We start from the raw sequence: 15778 nt of genomic DNA, 5'->3' as shown, positions 1-15778 counted from the left end.
AGCCATTAGCCACAAACTGACAAAACTTGGAACTTTCCGAGGAGTGACCGGCCTACCAAAATTACTCCAGGAGTGCATCAACAACTCATCCTAGAGGTCAAGAATGATCCCAGAACAACATCTAAAGAACTGCAGGCTTGTCTGGCCTCAGTTAAGGTCAGAGTTCATGATTCAACAAAAGAAAGAGAATGGACAAAAATGGCATCAATGGGAGAGTTAGAAGGGGAAAAATCATTGATGACAAAAAAGAATACAAAAGCTCACATTTGGCAAAAAGATATTATGATGATACCCAATATTTTTTTTTTCACAGTCACATGTTTCAGATGATCAAACAAATTTTAAACAAATTGAAAAAAAAAAAACCTCAGGAAGGAAGCAAATAGTTTTTCAAAGCATTGTATCATTGAATAATTAAAGCTACCATGAAAACATTTTCAAACAAAAACTAACGTGAAACGAGAAAATTCGCTTTGGAAAGTGAACTAACGGGAACAACTAAAATGAATTATAATGAAACAGACTAATTATAAAATACAAAACTCTTATAATCCTGCTTTGTGCATCGAGAGGCTCTAAGGATTTAGAAGTGAAGTGAGAGTAAAAGCCAGGAGATGGCAGTAGTGCAGCATCTTTGGATGCAAGCTACCGTTAAAAATGACAGAAGAAGAAGAAGATCTCACTTTGTGGTTTTTAGCACAGCTGGTTGCAACTGTCCTGAAGTCCTGCAGAGGGCAGCATTGCGCCTGCGTAGCTCCACCTGTGAGATTGTCAATGCGGTGAAGAAGAAGCAGCAAAACAAAGGTACCAGACGTTTTAACTGTTTGTAGGTTTTTATTATATACGAACAAAACCAGGTGCAAAATTTTTAGACTTATTTTAAACAAAAGTTAATATCAGTACTTTGGCGGCGCTTCCGCCCGAAAGGTTTTTCAAAGTTTTGCTTGACTTTTAGCTAGCTAACACGAATGTTTGGTCAGTATATGAGTGTTTTTTATTTGTTAATTAAACTGAAAGCGGCAAACACGCTGAAATAAACTTCATGTGAAACGTACTCGGTCTTCAGCTATTTTATATTTTCTAAGTAAGGAGTTCCTGTCGCGATAAGGACTGTAGTTTCCTTTACGCCCCGTTTAAACCTCTTCTTAACGGTTCCCTGGAAAAAGTTATGCAACACAATCCAGCAGGCAGAGCTTTGCTAAATGTGGAGCCACCTTTGATTCTGAAACACAGCCTGAAATCTCTTAATCAAGCTTTCTAGTAATTTATTTAAGTAGTTTTCAGGAATAGCTTTCCAGGCTTCTTAAAGGACGTTCAAAGTTGCTCTTTGGATGTCAGCTGCTTTTTAGTCTGTTCTCTGTCAACATGATCCCACAGGCTTCAATAATGTCGAGGTCCGGGCTCTGGGGAGACCAATTCATGACTGGTAGTGTTGCACTGTGTGTGTTTTCTGTGCAGGTGTTTTTACTGTGTTGGCAGTGTGTTTGGGATCACTCTCAAACTCCCTGTTTCTCTTTCCTTATACATTGATTCTTGACAGCTAATGAAACCATTTCTGATTAAGCTTTTGTGAACAGTAGCTGGATCAATGTTTTGGAGATAAAGTATGTGAATTTCAGGAGCGGGACCACGCCTCCAAACACGCTCCTTCCGGTTCTTATCTCTATACGAGTCCCCCAGTTCTACAAACTGTTCGTTTTCGTGCCAGGCCCGGGAACTGCTGCCAGTACCCTTTGAGGCCTTCCCCAAACCGCAGCTCAGTTCATGTTTAAGCCATTCATCTTTATCTATTAAAACGCTGTCATACATAAAATGACTTCATCACTCAGGGCCTTTTTCAAGTCTTTGTTGGATTTTTTTTTTTATCTGATTCTTAAGAACACGACTTTCTCTTCTTGTCTTGTGACACTTGTTCTTTAGTCTTCTTCTTGTCCAGTTTCATTTTTTAAGGGCACACTGTACATCCCACTGAGACATATCAAGTTTTCAGCTAATAGCTCTGAGGTTCACCTTGTTGTTGCAAAAATACTATTTTATGTCTGTTAAACTGTGTTATCTTTGACACTATTCATAGATTAATTTACTTTAACATAATATTTTAAGTTATATTTTGCTAAATTTTCAGTTATGTGTGGACAACACTGGTTCATCCCTTAGTTTAGGTGCCCCTTTTGACGTTTGAACGATTTATATGTCAGTGTTAAATGGACTTAAAATGAGTGAAAAGGCAGCTAATGTCCAAAGAAAGGCAGCTAATGTCCAAAGAAAGACCTTCGGAAAGCCTGGAGAACTATTGCTCAATACCCCTGTGAAAGAATCAAGAGTATGCTTCCTTGGAACCACAATATAAAGAAATGAGGGGTGGTTCAAGACTTGCACAATAGTGTATCATTTTTGCATGTTTCACAGGTCAAAATTGGTCTTTATGTATCTTATATCGAGCACTGGTCCAGGCACTGCATTTATCTTCTGTCTGAAATGAGATATTTAATTTCTCATTTTAACTTTGTTTTGGTGCTTCTCCCAAACATAAGTGTTGCTACATGTACATGAGCTGACTGTTTGATAAAGACCATGTCTTCCATAAAAAGTCAACAGTGTAAAAAAAAAAAAGGTCAGAAACTCAACATTTAGCACAGTCTAAATCTCGAGTTTTTATTTTTTCTGAGAGGGATTTCTTGAATGTGATCGTACCTCATTATTTGACGCTTTGGTTACGGTTAAAGAGTATCTATAATTTTAACAGCATTTATATGATTAAAGTATAAAAGATGCTCTCTAAATTGGGATCTTTACCTCTAAATTAATTGTCTTAAAAAAATATGTCTAGAATTTTCAATAAATAATCTTTTAGGTACTGTTTGTAAATTACTTTTTATGAGTTTTAAATCTTCCAAAATTAACTAAAGCTGTCAACAGAGTGTGAGGAGACAACTACTATGACTTTATGTCCAAACCATCTCTATACTGTATGGTGAGATAACTGAAGTTGAAATGGGGCCAAGCTATACTTTCATGTAACACCAGTTTGTACCCCCAGGTGATATAGTGGGTCACCACAAGGTTTGTTTTTTTTAACCTGGCAAGTAATCAGTAATATGCTGGCTCCATCCATGAGCCAGAGTGTTGGTGGAGGTGCATAGTGAAGATCAGAGCGAGATTCTTTGTGGATCTACAGATATGATAGGGTGCCAACTGTGGCGCTCCATGAAGGAAGTCAGTCAGGAGTAGAAGTAACAGATGGTTTCAAGGTGGGAGTTAGATTACTTCAAGGATTGGCTCTGAGCCTCTTCTTGTTTGCAGTGGTGATAGACAGAACTATGTTTGCAGACAACATTGAGCTCTGTAGGGAGGGAGGAGTGAAGGTGGAGGCGATGCTGGAGAGAGAAGAATGAATCATCTCAGGACACCTGCTGATAAAATGCTGCAGAGGGTACAATGCTGAAAAACCTACCATTAAGAAAGTGGATGGATGTTTTTGTTTTGTTTTTTTCCCCCATACTTAAAGCTTAAAATCTCATGTAGTCTTTGCACTCACTAAAGCTGTCCATTTTTGCAGAGGGATATATTAACATTCATAGCCTGGTTTATATAATATTACCTCTGCACTGATAAAAAGAAATATCCAGAATCCTCTCAGTAAACTCATGTTTACTTTGGGAGTAGAATTATGAACTTGACTTTATTTTCTGAAAACTTTTTTGTGACACTTGCAAAGCTTTTGTGAAGACTGGTGTGGCTAAAAACTGTACTACGAATTCATTTCTAACAGAGTTACCAGCCAACAACTGTCAGATTGTTTGTGTGTAGTTTCCTGATCCACACGATAAACCTCGGACAGATACACGACGTGGCTGGAGCAGATGATTGATGTATAATCATGTTTTATCCTCACTCTTGCAGAATGCCTTTCCATTTCTGCCCCCAGTGTGGGACAAAGTTACAGCCTGAATTCAGATTCTGTCCTTCATGTGGGGAGAAACTTCCCGGTCCTGAAAGTCCATTTCAATCTGAATCTGTGAACTCAAGTTTCTCCTCGCCTCTGAGAAATGCAGCAGCAACATCTGTAGTTAATCCAAGCCCCACTCCAAGCACGAGCTGTGAACTCAGTACAGGTGAATACAGGTGGCAGTATGTCATCAAATAAATACTTAAAATACCAAGTAATTTAGCTTTAACAATCTCTCTCTGTGTCCAGCCCAGGGATTTGACACTTTAAGTTCGTTAACACCACGTCCTGCACTGCGAAGGACTCGCAAAACCCTTTGCCTGGACAAAGAAGGTAAAGGAGATCATACAGGTTATCCTGTTAAGATGTCAGTTATAATGAGGTATGAAAACAGCATGAGTAAATTCAGCTGGAGCAGGAATGTCAAACCAAAGGGTTCAGCTCCCTGAAGTGTTTAGTTCTAAAAAACTCCACCTTTTGTAGCTTCACTGTGATTCCAGCTGGGGCCTTTCTTTGTGGAGTTCGTGCACTGGTGGGTCTGAAGACCTCGAAGTGTATAGAACAAACTTATAGTTAAAGTGCTTTGTAAATGTGAGTACATTACATTACACTGAAAGGCCATGGGAGGCTCTTCTGGCCTTTAGAGTGAATTAAAAATCACTTGGCTGATGGATGGCCCTGGAGTTTGGAATCGGGCTGGTAGATCAATGGTGCAAGAAAGCTGTCCTTAGTATACATTCAAGTACTGTGGCTTACATGTGGCTTATGATCTAAGCCATGTGTTTTATTCATGCTGTAAAATACTTGAGTTCTGGATCGATGACTTCATGAATGTCTGTTTTGTATGTTGTTGAGGGTTTTTTTTTTTAAGATTTTGAAAATCTGTTGGGGTTTTTTTTTTTTTTTGGCCTTTTCTGGCTTTATTGAATAGGAACAGTGAGGAGTGACAGGAAAGTGGAGGGAGAGAGAGAGAAGAAGACATGCGGCAAGTAATTTCGGATTCAAATATTGGCCGGCCGCTCTTAGCTATACACCATGTGGTTGCCTGCTCACCCCAGTGAGCTAAACCGGCTCCCCATGTCTGATGTTTTAGTGACGCAGATAAATACGAACCCTTCATTGATGTTTTGGGGGTTCACTTGTTCCCTGTACCTCTGTGCAACAAAAAAAAGTCTTTCTTTTACATTTTTGTTATCAGCGTGTCGTATCTCACACCTCTGGAAGTCAGCTAAACCCTGATCCGGTTCCTTGTGGCTTCAAAGATGTGATGTCATTTCTCACAGTCAAAGGAAGCTTTATTCCTTTTTTTCCCCCCAAAGTTTTTTTTATTGATTACTTTAACTCTTTACTCACTGTGCCTATAGATTACTCCACTTATTTTGTTCGTGTTTGTAATTATATTTGTCCCCCAGTTATTTATTACTTCTAAGTATATGTTATTATGCTTATTTGGATGCATAACCTTGTAGCTTATATTTTTTATGTTTGTCCAGACTGCTTTGTCTGGACAAACTAGTCAAATTAGTCATACTCAATCACAATCAGTTGAAGCCCTGAACCAGAAGTACTTTGCTTCCACAGATAATGACGCTGGGTTGCAGGAATCTCCACCAAAGAAGAACACGGTCACCTTTAAACTCGACACTGGGGCGCAGCCAATCGTAGAGTCTCCTGTTGCAAAATCTCCTCGATCTGGTGAGCAGAAGCACTGATTTATCTGCCCGTTCCTGCAGTTCTTTTATGAAATCTCCATTACCGTTCCTCTTTGCTTTGTTAACTGTTGCTGTGTAGTGCAAAGGAAAGGGAAGCTCTGCAGTCCTTTGAAAAAGCAGGAAGAAGAAGAAGAAAAGAAGCTGTCTGCAAAAACAGGCTGGATAGAGGGGAGATCAGCAGTAGATGGAGCTTCACCTGTTTCCTCACCAAACTCTAAGTCTCCTGCAAAAGGTGAGCTACACGTTGAATGATGTAACAGGAGCATGTTACACACATTGTTAAGTACACTGATAGGTTTGTATAAAGATCACAAAATGTTTAATGATCGGGAGCTTTATTGTTGTTCTGGTGTCGTTACAATCACCACATTTACTGCAGTTTTATTGCTGTAACAAGAGTAATCATTCATTTCTCTTAGAATATCTATTCAATTAATAATTTAATTACATTTTTCCCCCTTAGGCTTTTCAGAGTTACCTTTAAATTTAACCACTTCTTTTACAGAAGTGCTATGGTTCACTTATATACAAGAAAATCTCATGGGGGCCCCCCAATCTTAAATCCAATCAAAAATTCCTAATGCTCATCAGTCATGTGGAAAGCTTTTAAGGAGAACGTGTGAGAAACCTGCCACTCGGACACAAACTTCAATACAAGAACATTACATCTAGTTAAGACTAAGGAGTAAAGTCACAAACTAACCACCTCATCTTAATGGATTTAATTCACTTTTTATATAAATATTTAAATGCTTTCTGAGTGTACATACTTGTGAGTAATTTCAAACTGAATTTGTGTTTCTGTGGCCCACCTGCAGTACCTTTGCAGCCCACACTTTAGGAATCACTGTTATAAACAGAATTCACATAAAGCTTCTGATACATGAGAGGCAAATAGTAATAATAAAAACTAAATCCAAAGCTTCCCAGCGTGGATTAGTTTCAGCTTAGTAAAATAAATTTATCAATAAATTAAACTTAAGTTAAATTAAAATCAGTAAAGGCAAGGCAAGGCAAGTTTATTTGTATAGCACAATTCAACAACAAGGTGATTCAAAGTGCTTTACAGAGACATTAGAAACAAGAACAAATAAAAAGCATGATTTAAAATTGATTAAAACAAGCAAAAAAACTAACTAACTAATTAACAAACAAACAAAACAGTATATAAAATCAAAACAGATAAAATCAGAACAGTAGATAAAATCAGTAGTTAAATGTAAGTTTTGAAATTTAAGCTTAAAAGTGTGGATTTGGTGCTTTATTCAAATGCAGCTGAGAACAGGTGAGTCTTCAACCTGGATTTAAATAAACTGAGTGTTTCAGCTGATCTGAGGCTTTCTGGGAGTTTGTTCCAGATATGAGGAGCATGAAAGCTGAATGCAGCTTCTCCGTGTCTGGTTCTGACTCTGGGAACTGATAAAAGACCGGATCCAGATGACCTGAGGGATCTGGAAGGTTCATACTGGGTCAGGAGGTCACTGATGTATTTTGGTCCTAAACCATTCAGAGCTTTATAGACCAGCATCAGAACTTTAAAGTCTATGCTCTGACAGACAGGCAGCCAGTGTAAAGACCTCAGAGCTGGACTGATGTGGTCCACTTTTTTGGTCTTAGTGAGGACTCGAGCAGCAGAGTTCTGAATGAGCTGTAGTTGTCTGACTGATTTTTTTAGGTAGACCTGTAAAGATGCTGTTACAGTAATCAAGCCTACTAAAGATGAATGCATGGACTAGTTTTTCCAGGTCCTGTTGAGACATCAGATCTTTTATCCTTGAAATATTCTTGAGGTGATAGTAAGCTGACTTTGTTATTGTCTTAATGTGTTTTTCTAAGTTTAGGTCTGCATCGATCACTACACCCACATTTCTCGCCTGGTTTGTGGTTTTTAGATGTATAGATTGAAGTTCTCTGGTGACCTGTAATCGTTTTTCTTTGGCGCCAAAGACTATTACCTCAGTTTTGTTTTTGTTTAGCTGGAGAAAATTGTGGCACAACCAGTCATTGATTTCCTCAATGCATTTACCAAGAGCCTGTACAGGGCCTCGGTCTCCTGGTGACATTGTGATATATATTTGTGTGTCATCTGCATAGCTGTGATAGTTTATTTTGTTGTTGTTTATAATCTGTGCCAGTGGGAGCATGTAAATGTTAAACAGAGGGGGTCCCAAGATCGAACCTTGGGGAACTCCACATGTGATACTTGTCTGCTCGGATGTGAAGTTACCTATTGATACAAAGTATTTCCTGTTTTCTACGTATGTTTTGAACCAGTTTAGTACAGTTCCTGAAAGACCTGTCCAGTTCTCCAGTCGTTTGAGTAATATGTTGTGGTCAACTGTATCAAATGCTGCACTGAGATCCAGTAAAACTAGGACTGACATTTTTCCACTGTCTGTATTCAGACATATGTCATTAAACACTTTGGTCAGAGCGGTTTCAGTGCTGTGGTTCTGTCTAAAACCTGACTGGAAGGCATCATAGCAGTTATTCTGTTTTAAGAAGTAACTGAGCTGTTGAGAAACTGCTTTTTCAATGATCTTACTTAAAAATGGGAGATTTGAGATCGGCCTGTAGTTTTTCATTTGTGTCTTGTCAAGATTGTCCTTTTTCAGTATAGGTTTGATTACAGCAGTTTTTAGTGATTCTGGTAAAAAGAAATAGTCGTCTTTCTTTCTTCCATTTCTTCTAGTGTGCAGAAATTTTTTACAAATTCTTTGTACAAAAAGATTTTGTTGAGTCGGTCACAGCACAGCATACTTTAGGTGTGTAATTTTGTGTGTGTGTGTGGGGGGGGGGGGTTATTCCTGCACTAATTAATTTGAAGTGTTTTCATTAACTTGCAGCAACTGGAAAAAATAAAGGCAGGAAGGCAAAGCATGCATCCTTTGTGGAACCGCTGCCTGAAGGTGAGGAGGTGACCGACACGACCGGCAAGAAGTGGAAGCTGATCAGGCAGCTCAGTCAGAGCGCAACCGAGCTGCTCTACGAAGGTAGGACTGGTCACAAGACATAAGGGGAACACATGAAAACAAAGACAAATGTACAATTGAAGAGTTTGACTCACGTGAAATAGTCGTGGTGATTGCTGATGTGCTGTGTCCCACTGAGCAAACTCAATATGAACAGCTGGCAGAAAACGTGTTTGAGGGAAGTCTAGTTGAGTTGTTGCAGCAGATGTTTCTGTGATGCATCGACCAGCTGTTATTGTCACTGAGAAGGAATATGGTCGCTGTCCCCAGAGTGTAACTATAAGCACACGTCTTTAAAAGGACTCACTCAGTGCAGCGTGTTCGGTGATGTTCTGGCATCCAAATCAGCCTGGGTGTGCTGAAGGAGCTCGGTGTGGTTTCTCATGGGAAGGAACTGATGATGAGCAGGGAAGGGCTGATTGGCTCTGAGCACAGCTCGAGTGGTCTGTATTCCCATAGTGAAACCCCTCACACGTTTATCAAAGAACCAGGGATTACGTTAAGTAACCCAACATCGCTGGCAGATGATAGTCCATGGATTTGAGATTGCATTTCAGCAAATTCTCTACATGCAGATGTTTTCTATCAGAGTACAACCAAAGCTGGATCATGCGTGACTGGTCAGAAGCTGGAGTGATTTACAAAAATCATGCCCCTCATCAAGGTTTTTAACCTTTAAAGTGATACTGGATGTACTATAAACTACAGCATACCACAAATAGCGAAACATAATAACTGCAGCCCACATTTAATGCAATCAGTCAAGTCTATATTCTATCTGTTTGAGTCCAGTAAACTTTATTAAAGCAAAGAGAGGACTAATCCAGTGTAGCTGGTCAACACTGCATTGCACTCCAGCAGGATAAACCAGTTGACTATTTATTGACTTAGAAAAGATAAATATTAATAGGAAATTTTATGATCACAGATGAATAAAGCGGTTTTTCTCTCTTCAGTTTCTCGGCCAAGCTCAAAGGAGTTGAATCACACCCTCAAACTGGTGAGTACAAACGGTAGATAAATGTGTCTGCTTTTCAGTTTATTTCCCAATAATCCGTTGAATTGCTCTCTACTTTGTTGTAATGCTTCTTCTGCTCCTGAATTTCCCTGTGCCAAAAAAAATCAAAGTTATATTTTATTTTTCACTTTTAGGGAACTAAAGATGGAAGAATCTTCAATGAACAGAACTTCCTGCAGAGAGCTGCTAAACCGGCGTCCGGTGAGGATTTATTGTGCTTTTCTGTCACGTTTAGAAGCCCATAATTACCAGAATTAGTTCCCAAAGCTGATTTTATTCTGATTTCAATAAAGACAGAGGATAAGTTTCTGTGACGGTTTCTATCACCTACGGAGGGTTAGGATGTTTTGTCTGTGCACAGAACATTCACTTTGACACAAAGGATTTAAATTACCAGGTGACTCAAAACTAAACTCTCAAAGGTGACAAATGAGTCAGAAAGAAACGCTAACAGCTGAGGCATGAAGCTGTAATACATCTGTTTGACTTGATAGGCATCAGAGGAGCATTGTTGTGTCTTTAACCCTCATCACAGCACAGCAACTTCACCCTTTGGCTTGTGGACTCCTGTTTTAAAACCTTGATTTGACGATTTCTGTCATCACATTCTCAGTTTTATTAAACCAGACGGCGAGGGCCGCAATCTCTAACAGGGGCCGTGAATTACAGATTGACCATCATGTGATATTCAAAGCGCTTAAGCTGTTGATTTAGTGACGAACTCTTCAGGGAGGTGTATTCAATGATAAGGGTCATTTTCTCATAGATGTTTGTTTTATAGCGAGAAGAGTCGCCCTCTGCTGGCTGTGAGAAAGAATGTAGATTGAAAACTTTTCTGAACTGACTTTTCAGACTCTGAAGGCAGTGCATCTGTACATATACACAGTGTTTTCTGCCCGTGTGATGATTTTCCTACTAAAACTTGTTTTCTCTGTAGTGGAAAAGTGGGTCAAGCAAAACAAGCTGGACTTCCTGGGGATTCCTTCCTGCGTTGGCTTTGGTCTCCATACAGACTCGTACAGGTGTGAGCTTTACCTGCACATACAAAACATATGAAAGCATCTTACCTTGACCTGTAAATCTGTTTACATTAATTTCATTTTATTTTCGTTTCTGTAGGTTTCTAATTTTTCCCAGCATTGGCGAGTCGCTCCAGTCCATCATCAAGAAAGAAAATCAGCCTCTGTCTGAGGAAGTTGTTCTTCAGCTGGCCTATAGAATAGTTGGTGTTTTTGAATTGTCTAGTCACATAAATACTCTAAAAGTGGACCTTTTGTACTTTTTCCTCTTCTTAATAATGCTTATTTATCTCTTACTGGACTTTTGTGTAGACACAGTCTGAAACGAGCTGCTTTAGCTCCTCTTCCTTTAACCTTCTATTCTGTTCAGTTCAATTTTATTTTATTTATACAGCACCAAATCACAACAACGGTCACCTCAAGGCGCTTTATATTGTAAGGTAGAACTTACAATCATACATACAGAGAAACCCCCAACAATCATTTGACTCCCTATGAGCAAGCACTTTGGCAACAGTGAGAAGGAAAAACTCCCTTTAAACAGGAAGAAACCTCCGGCAGAACCAATTTTCCACTTCTGTTCACTAAACTGTGATGTTTTGCACTAACAGAGGTAGAGCAGCGACATTTAAAACTGCAGAAACTGCATGCACAAAGTAACGATGAAGAGCTTTCACATTGTGTGAGGTAGATGAAGGAAACAGTATAAGTATACGAATGATAAACATACAGAGCCATTAAAAAAAATCTGTGTAAAATATAATGAGGTTATAAATAATCCCACTTGGTCATTTTAATCAATACCTGAGCGTCACCTCTGAAGTAAAAAAACAAAACAAAAAACCCACAAAAAACGAGCTCCTGCTCCACTCCTGAGACCCACTTCTTTAAGCCAGCTGGTTTCTGATTGGCTGACCTTCACAAATGGAAGGCTTGGACAGCAAGTGGGTGGGGCTTCTGGAGTTGTGTGTCTGAGAAGAACTGGAAAGCACAGTGATTACTTTTCTTTGTGCTGACCTGTTTATGTGTGCCCATCGTTGTTCCCATTTCACAAGCACTAGAGACAAAATTCTAATGGTTTTGGAAAGATGAGTTATTATTTTAATTTTAGAGCCAGAATTACAAAATAAATCCATTAGGCCTGGGCGATAAAGCGTTAAGAGACTAACTTTTCTTTTCCCTTGCAGTTAGACGTGCTGCACTACATCCATTCAAACGAATACGTTCATGCGGATATCAGTGCCGAGAACGTGTACATAAAACAAGGACAGAGGTCACAGGTAAGACGTGCTCTGAGCTTCAAACTGCACTACTCTGTCCTGAAGTGTGTGTAACCAGGCTGCTTCTGTGTGTTTGTGTGTGTGTCTAGGTGTACCTTGTAGGATACTGCCATGCCTTCAGGTACGGTCCAGGAGGAAAGCATGTGGAGTACCGTGAAGCCAGCCGAACGCCACACGAGGGCACCGTCCAGTTCATCAGCCTGGACGCGCATAAAGGAGCAGGTGTGTTGCCTCTGTGGTCCACTGAGCCATCTGTAGTCTGTCAGTGTCACTAAATCATACTTCATCGTGTAAGCTGCTGTAAACCAGAGCACTCTGACCACGCTCCATCTGGCCAAACACTGGCTTCACATCTGCTTCTCCTTTCGGCTGCTCGTGCCACAGCGGATCATCTACCATCCTCCTCCATCACACCAACCATTTGCGTCACTACATCCATCCTTCTCTGTGGCTTTCCTTTTTTCTTTCTGCCTGGCAACATCCATGGCTTCACATTAGTATGATTTTATTTTCACATGTGAAGGTGGTTTTTTTTGTTTTGTTTTTTGTTTTTACAGATTTTGAAGTTAAAAGGTACAAATTTCACCCGTGGAAAAACAAGGAGATGTTTTTGTAAATCTGAGGTCTTTTTTTGTTTACTGATTTTTGTCATCACACTCTTTCAGCTCCATCTCGCCGCAGCGACCTGCAGTCTTTGGGTTACTGCATGCTGCACTGGCACACTGGATTGCTGCCGTGGACCGAGCTCACTCAACCACAGCAGATAGCCACCGAGAAACAGAGGTAAGAGAGAGATAATCTGTCATTTTTGTGTAATTTTAACCTTCTGTGTGAAACAAAATGCAAATAACACATGGCTGCAGGTACATGGAGGATGTTCCTGCACTTCTGAGCCAGTGCTTTGGGAGGAGGAGCGTTTCCAGTGAGTTCCAGTGTTTCTTCTGTATCATATACCACATTTTCCTGCATTTTCTTTGGTGATATCTTTCTGTTTTTTGTGCTCCAGGAGCATTTCAAACGTACCTGACTGCAGTGATGGCTCTGCAGTACTCCGAGCAGCCCAATTACTCAACGCTGAAGGCCGGACTCAGCGACGCTTTAGTGCAGCTGGGGGCATCGGTGGAGGAGCCCCTCAATTTTTAGGTGAGGACACACCCGCCTTTACTGAAACTCAGAAATAAAGATGTTCACATGCACCTGAGGCAAGTTCAACATACCCAGAATAGCTTTTCTTTACCTGATGTCAGCAGTCAGCTCATTTACCTGCCTTCTGAATAAAAGGTCAACGAGGCTCAGGTGTTGTGTTTTAGGAGCATATTTTTAAAAAGTTGCTTTAAAAGTAAAAAGTTTAAACATATTCTCCAAGATCTTAATATTTCTCATTGATGCTCATCACATAGAGCCTCTTTGTATCTGCACAGAGATGGTGGTGCTGTTTTTAGACAGCTGATTGGTCACTGGGAGGTTGATTCATATTTGTTGATCTCTGGTGATACCCCAGTAAGACTTGAAACATCTTTGTAAAACTAAAAATTTCAGATAAGAAAAGGAAGAAACTGAGATTCTGGGTTCATCCGATTCTGAGTTTCTCACAGGATAAATTTTTTTTAATTAATAGATCTGACCAATCAGGTCACTGCATTTGGCAACAAGTGCAATCATAGCTCAAAATGTGCGCCAGTACTTAATAAACAGTGATATAGAAATAGTAAGATAACACTATTTTACCTCAGACACAGCTGGACGCTGCTTCAGGTCAGTCGGCCTCTGAAATGATTTCTTAGCCTTCTCAGATGTGGCTCCAGCTCTGATGACAAGAGCTGAAACTGCCCCACTGACATCCTGAAATATGTACGAAAGCTGTTGTGATACAGCTTCTACTGCTGGATCAAACCATGAAATTCTCCCTGCTGCTGCCTTCTTCTGAGAATCGAATGAACCCAGAATCTCAGTTTCTTCCTTTTCTTGTTTAAAAACATCAGGACCAGCTCATCATCGCTTCATGTCGACTTCATTCTCTTTAGATTTAGTTTTTCTGAGGGCAAACCTTTTGTAAAAACCCTTTCAGTGTGTATACACATTACATGACAAGTTCAGATCTGAAAAATTTTGAATTTCGTGTTGTTTCGTGCTAAAGACCCCTTGCTCAGCCTCAAAGCCTGTATCATAGTACAGGACTGTTCTTTGCAATCAGATATTAAAAAGTATTATTTATACACTGATGTCATTATGAATTACATCTGTTGGAGACATTATGTTTATTATTTACAGCACAGGATGCAAAGCTAGAGGTGGCAGATGAACATGAGGTAAAGATGCTTAGATTTTCATTGGGCGTGACTGAGATGGAGGGGATTCGAAATGACTTCATCAGCTCAGGGACAGCTCTGAGTTAGTGAAGCGGAGGGTTGGTGTTAGGAATAGGGTAAGATGGAGGTAGATGATCCGCTGTGGTGACCCCCAGTCAAAAGAAGACATACAATCTTCAGATAAAGCTGCCACCGTTTATATGAAAGGGCCCTTTATCTATGTAGCCGAACAGGCAAAATCCAAGCAGACTGAACGCAAACGGGGATTATTACTGTGATCAGATGAGATTATCAGAGATTTAATTAAACCAAACTGAAGCGTTAAAACTGACATCAACCTGACAGCGATGCTGCATATGTATCAAACCCTTTGAGTCTGACTAATCTTTGTTTTATTTTCAGAGAGATCGCACAAAAGAGACGACACTGAAAGATCCTGGAGTTTTCTTATTTTAAAGTCGTGTTTAAATGCTGATGCTTTATTGCACTGAAAGTCATGAGTTTATTAGGTAAACGATTCATTGGTTTTACAGTTTGTGTGTGTGTGGGGGGTTTATCATCTTTATGGACCTGTTGAGGCTTCTGTGGTTTTCAGCCTCAAAGAAATACAAGTTTTAAATTCCTAAAGCACTGATTTTTATATTTTGTGTGTTGCAGTGTTGTTAGGTAGTTAGATTTAACAGGGTGATTTTTATAACAGATGTTTTTTTTTCTGTTGACTTATCCTGCTGAACATTTCAACAAATAAAATATCGACATTTCTTACAGTGACTCAGTGAGCTTTGATATTTTCTGATAAGAATACATCGTCTGGTTATTGCTACCTGTTATTCTTTTTTCTTTTTTTTCAAGCTCCAGATTTTTGTCCCTGAATTTTGGGAGAGTAGCTTTGCATGACTCAGAGTTAAAAATAATCCTTATTTATCTTTTACCGGACCTTTGTGCACATCTCGCCCATTTTACCTCTTTATACTTTACCTCCACTCTTCTGATTGGTCGTAGCTCACAAACAGAAGGCTGAGAAAGGCTGAGGCTGTTGGCTCACAGGAATTACACAAACACACACTGACCTCTTTATTTGAGACTTTTGCCAAGCTTAACCCTCACACAACCCAACTGTTTTAGTAACCATAACCAGTCTCTGTCAAATGAGCTGTTTTCATCACCACTGAGGGCATCGAGTTTCTGCCTTGAGACGTCTGTATCAGTTAATAATGTTACTGTGTTTGAAGAGAGCAGACAGGGAAAAATTTACAATAAAATTAAAACCTGAGTGTAAGAAAAATGTGTCATGTGGAGATGGTCAACAATAATACTCGGTCAGTCTGCAGTGTTTAAATGCCAGTCAGTGGGTATTAAAGGCTCAAAGTGTGCCAAGAGCACATCTCCCACACCTTTTATACCACCAACAGTCTGAACTGTTGACTCGTCAGACCAGACAAAGTTTTTCCAACCTTCTACTGTCCAGTTTTGGTGAGCCTGTGTGATCTTCTGCTTTAAGGGTCAGTGTGGTGTTCAA

At 39.8% G+C, this 15778-nt stretch overlaps 1 protein-coding gene across 1 annotated transcript; it reads left to right on the top strand.

Moving 5' to 3' along the window:
- The first annotated feature begins 702 nt into the window (after nt 1–702).
- Nucleotides 703–15026, top strand: vrk3 (VRK serine/threonine kinase 3). The gene is made up of 16 exons (XM_085401386.1): nt 703–804; nt 3904–4115; nt 4199–4282; nt 5531–5644; nt 5741–5893; nt 8508–8654; nt 9590–9633; nt 9786–9852; nt 10589–10673; nt 10771–10873; nt 11858–11950; nt 12040–12172; nt 12616–12733; nt 12814–12872; nt 12957–13093; nt 14662–15026. The coding sequence occupies exons 2-15, from the start codon at nt 3905–3907 to the stop codon at nt 13091–13093; spliced, it is 1548 nt and encodes a 515-aa protein (XP_085257512.1). The 5' UTR covers nt 703–804; nt 3904; the 3' UTR covers nt 14662–15026.
- Nucleotides 15027–15778: the final 752 nt, after the last annotated feature.

This window comes from Rhamphochromis longiceps, linkage group LG1, assembly GCF_057381845.1.
Source record: "Rhamphochromis longiceps isolate RC_006_pf linkage group LG1, R_longiceps_female_GT1.1, whole genome shotgun sequence".
NCBI lineage: Eukaryota > Metazoa > Chordata > Actinopteri > Cichliformes > Cichlidae > Rhamphochromis > Rhamphochromis longiceps.
This window is presented reverse-complemented; position numbering and strand designations above follow the sequence as displayed.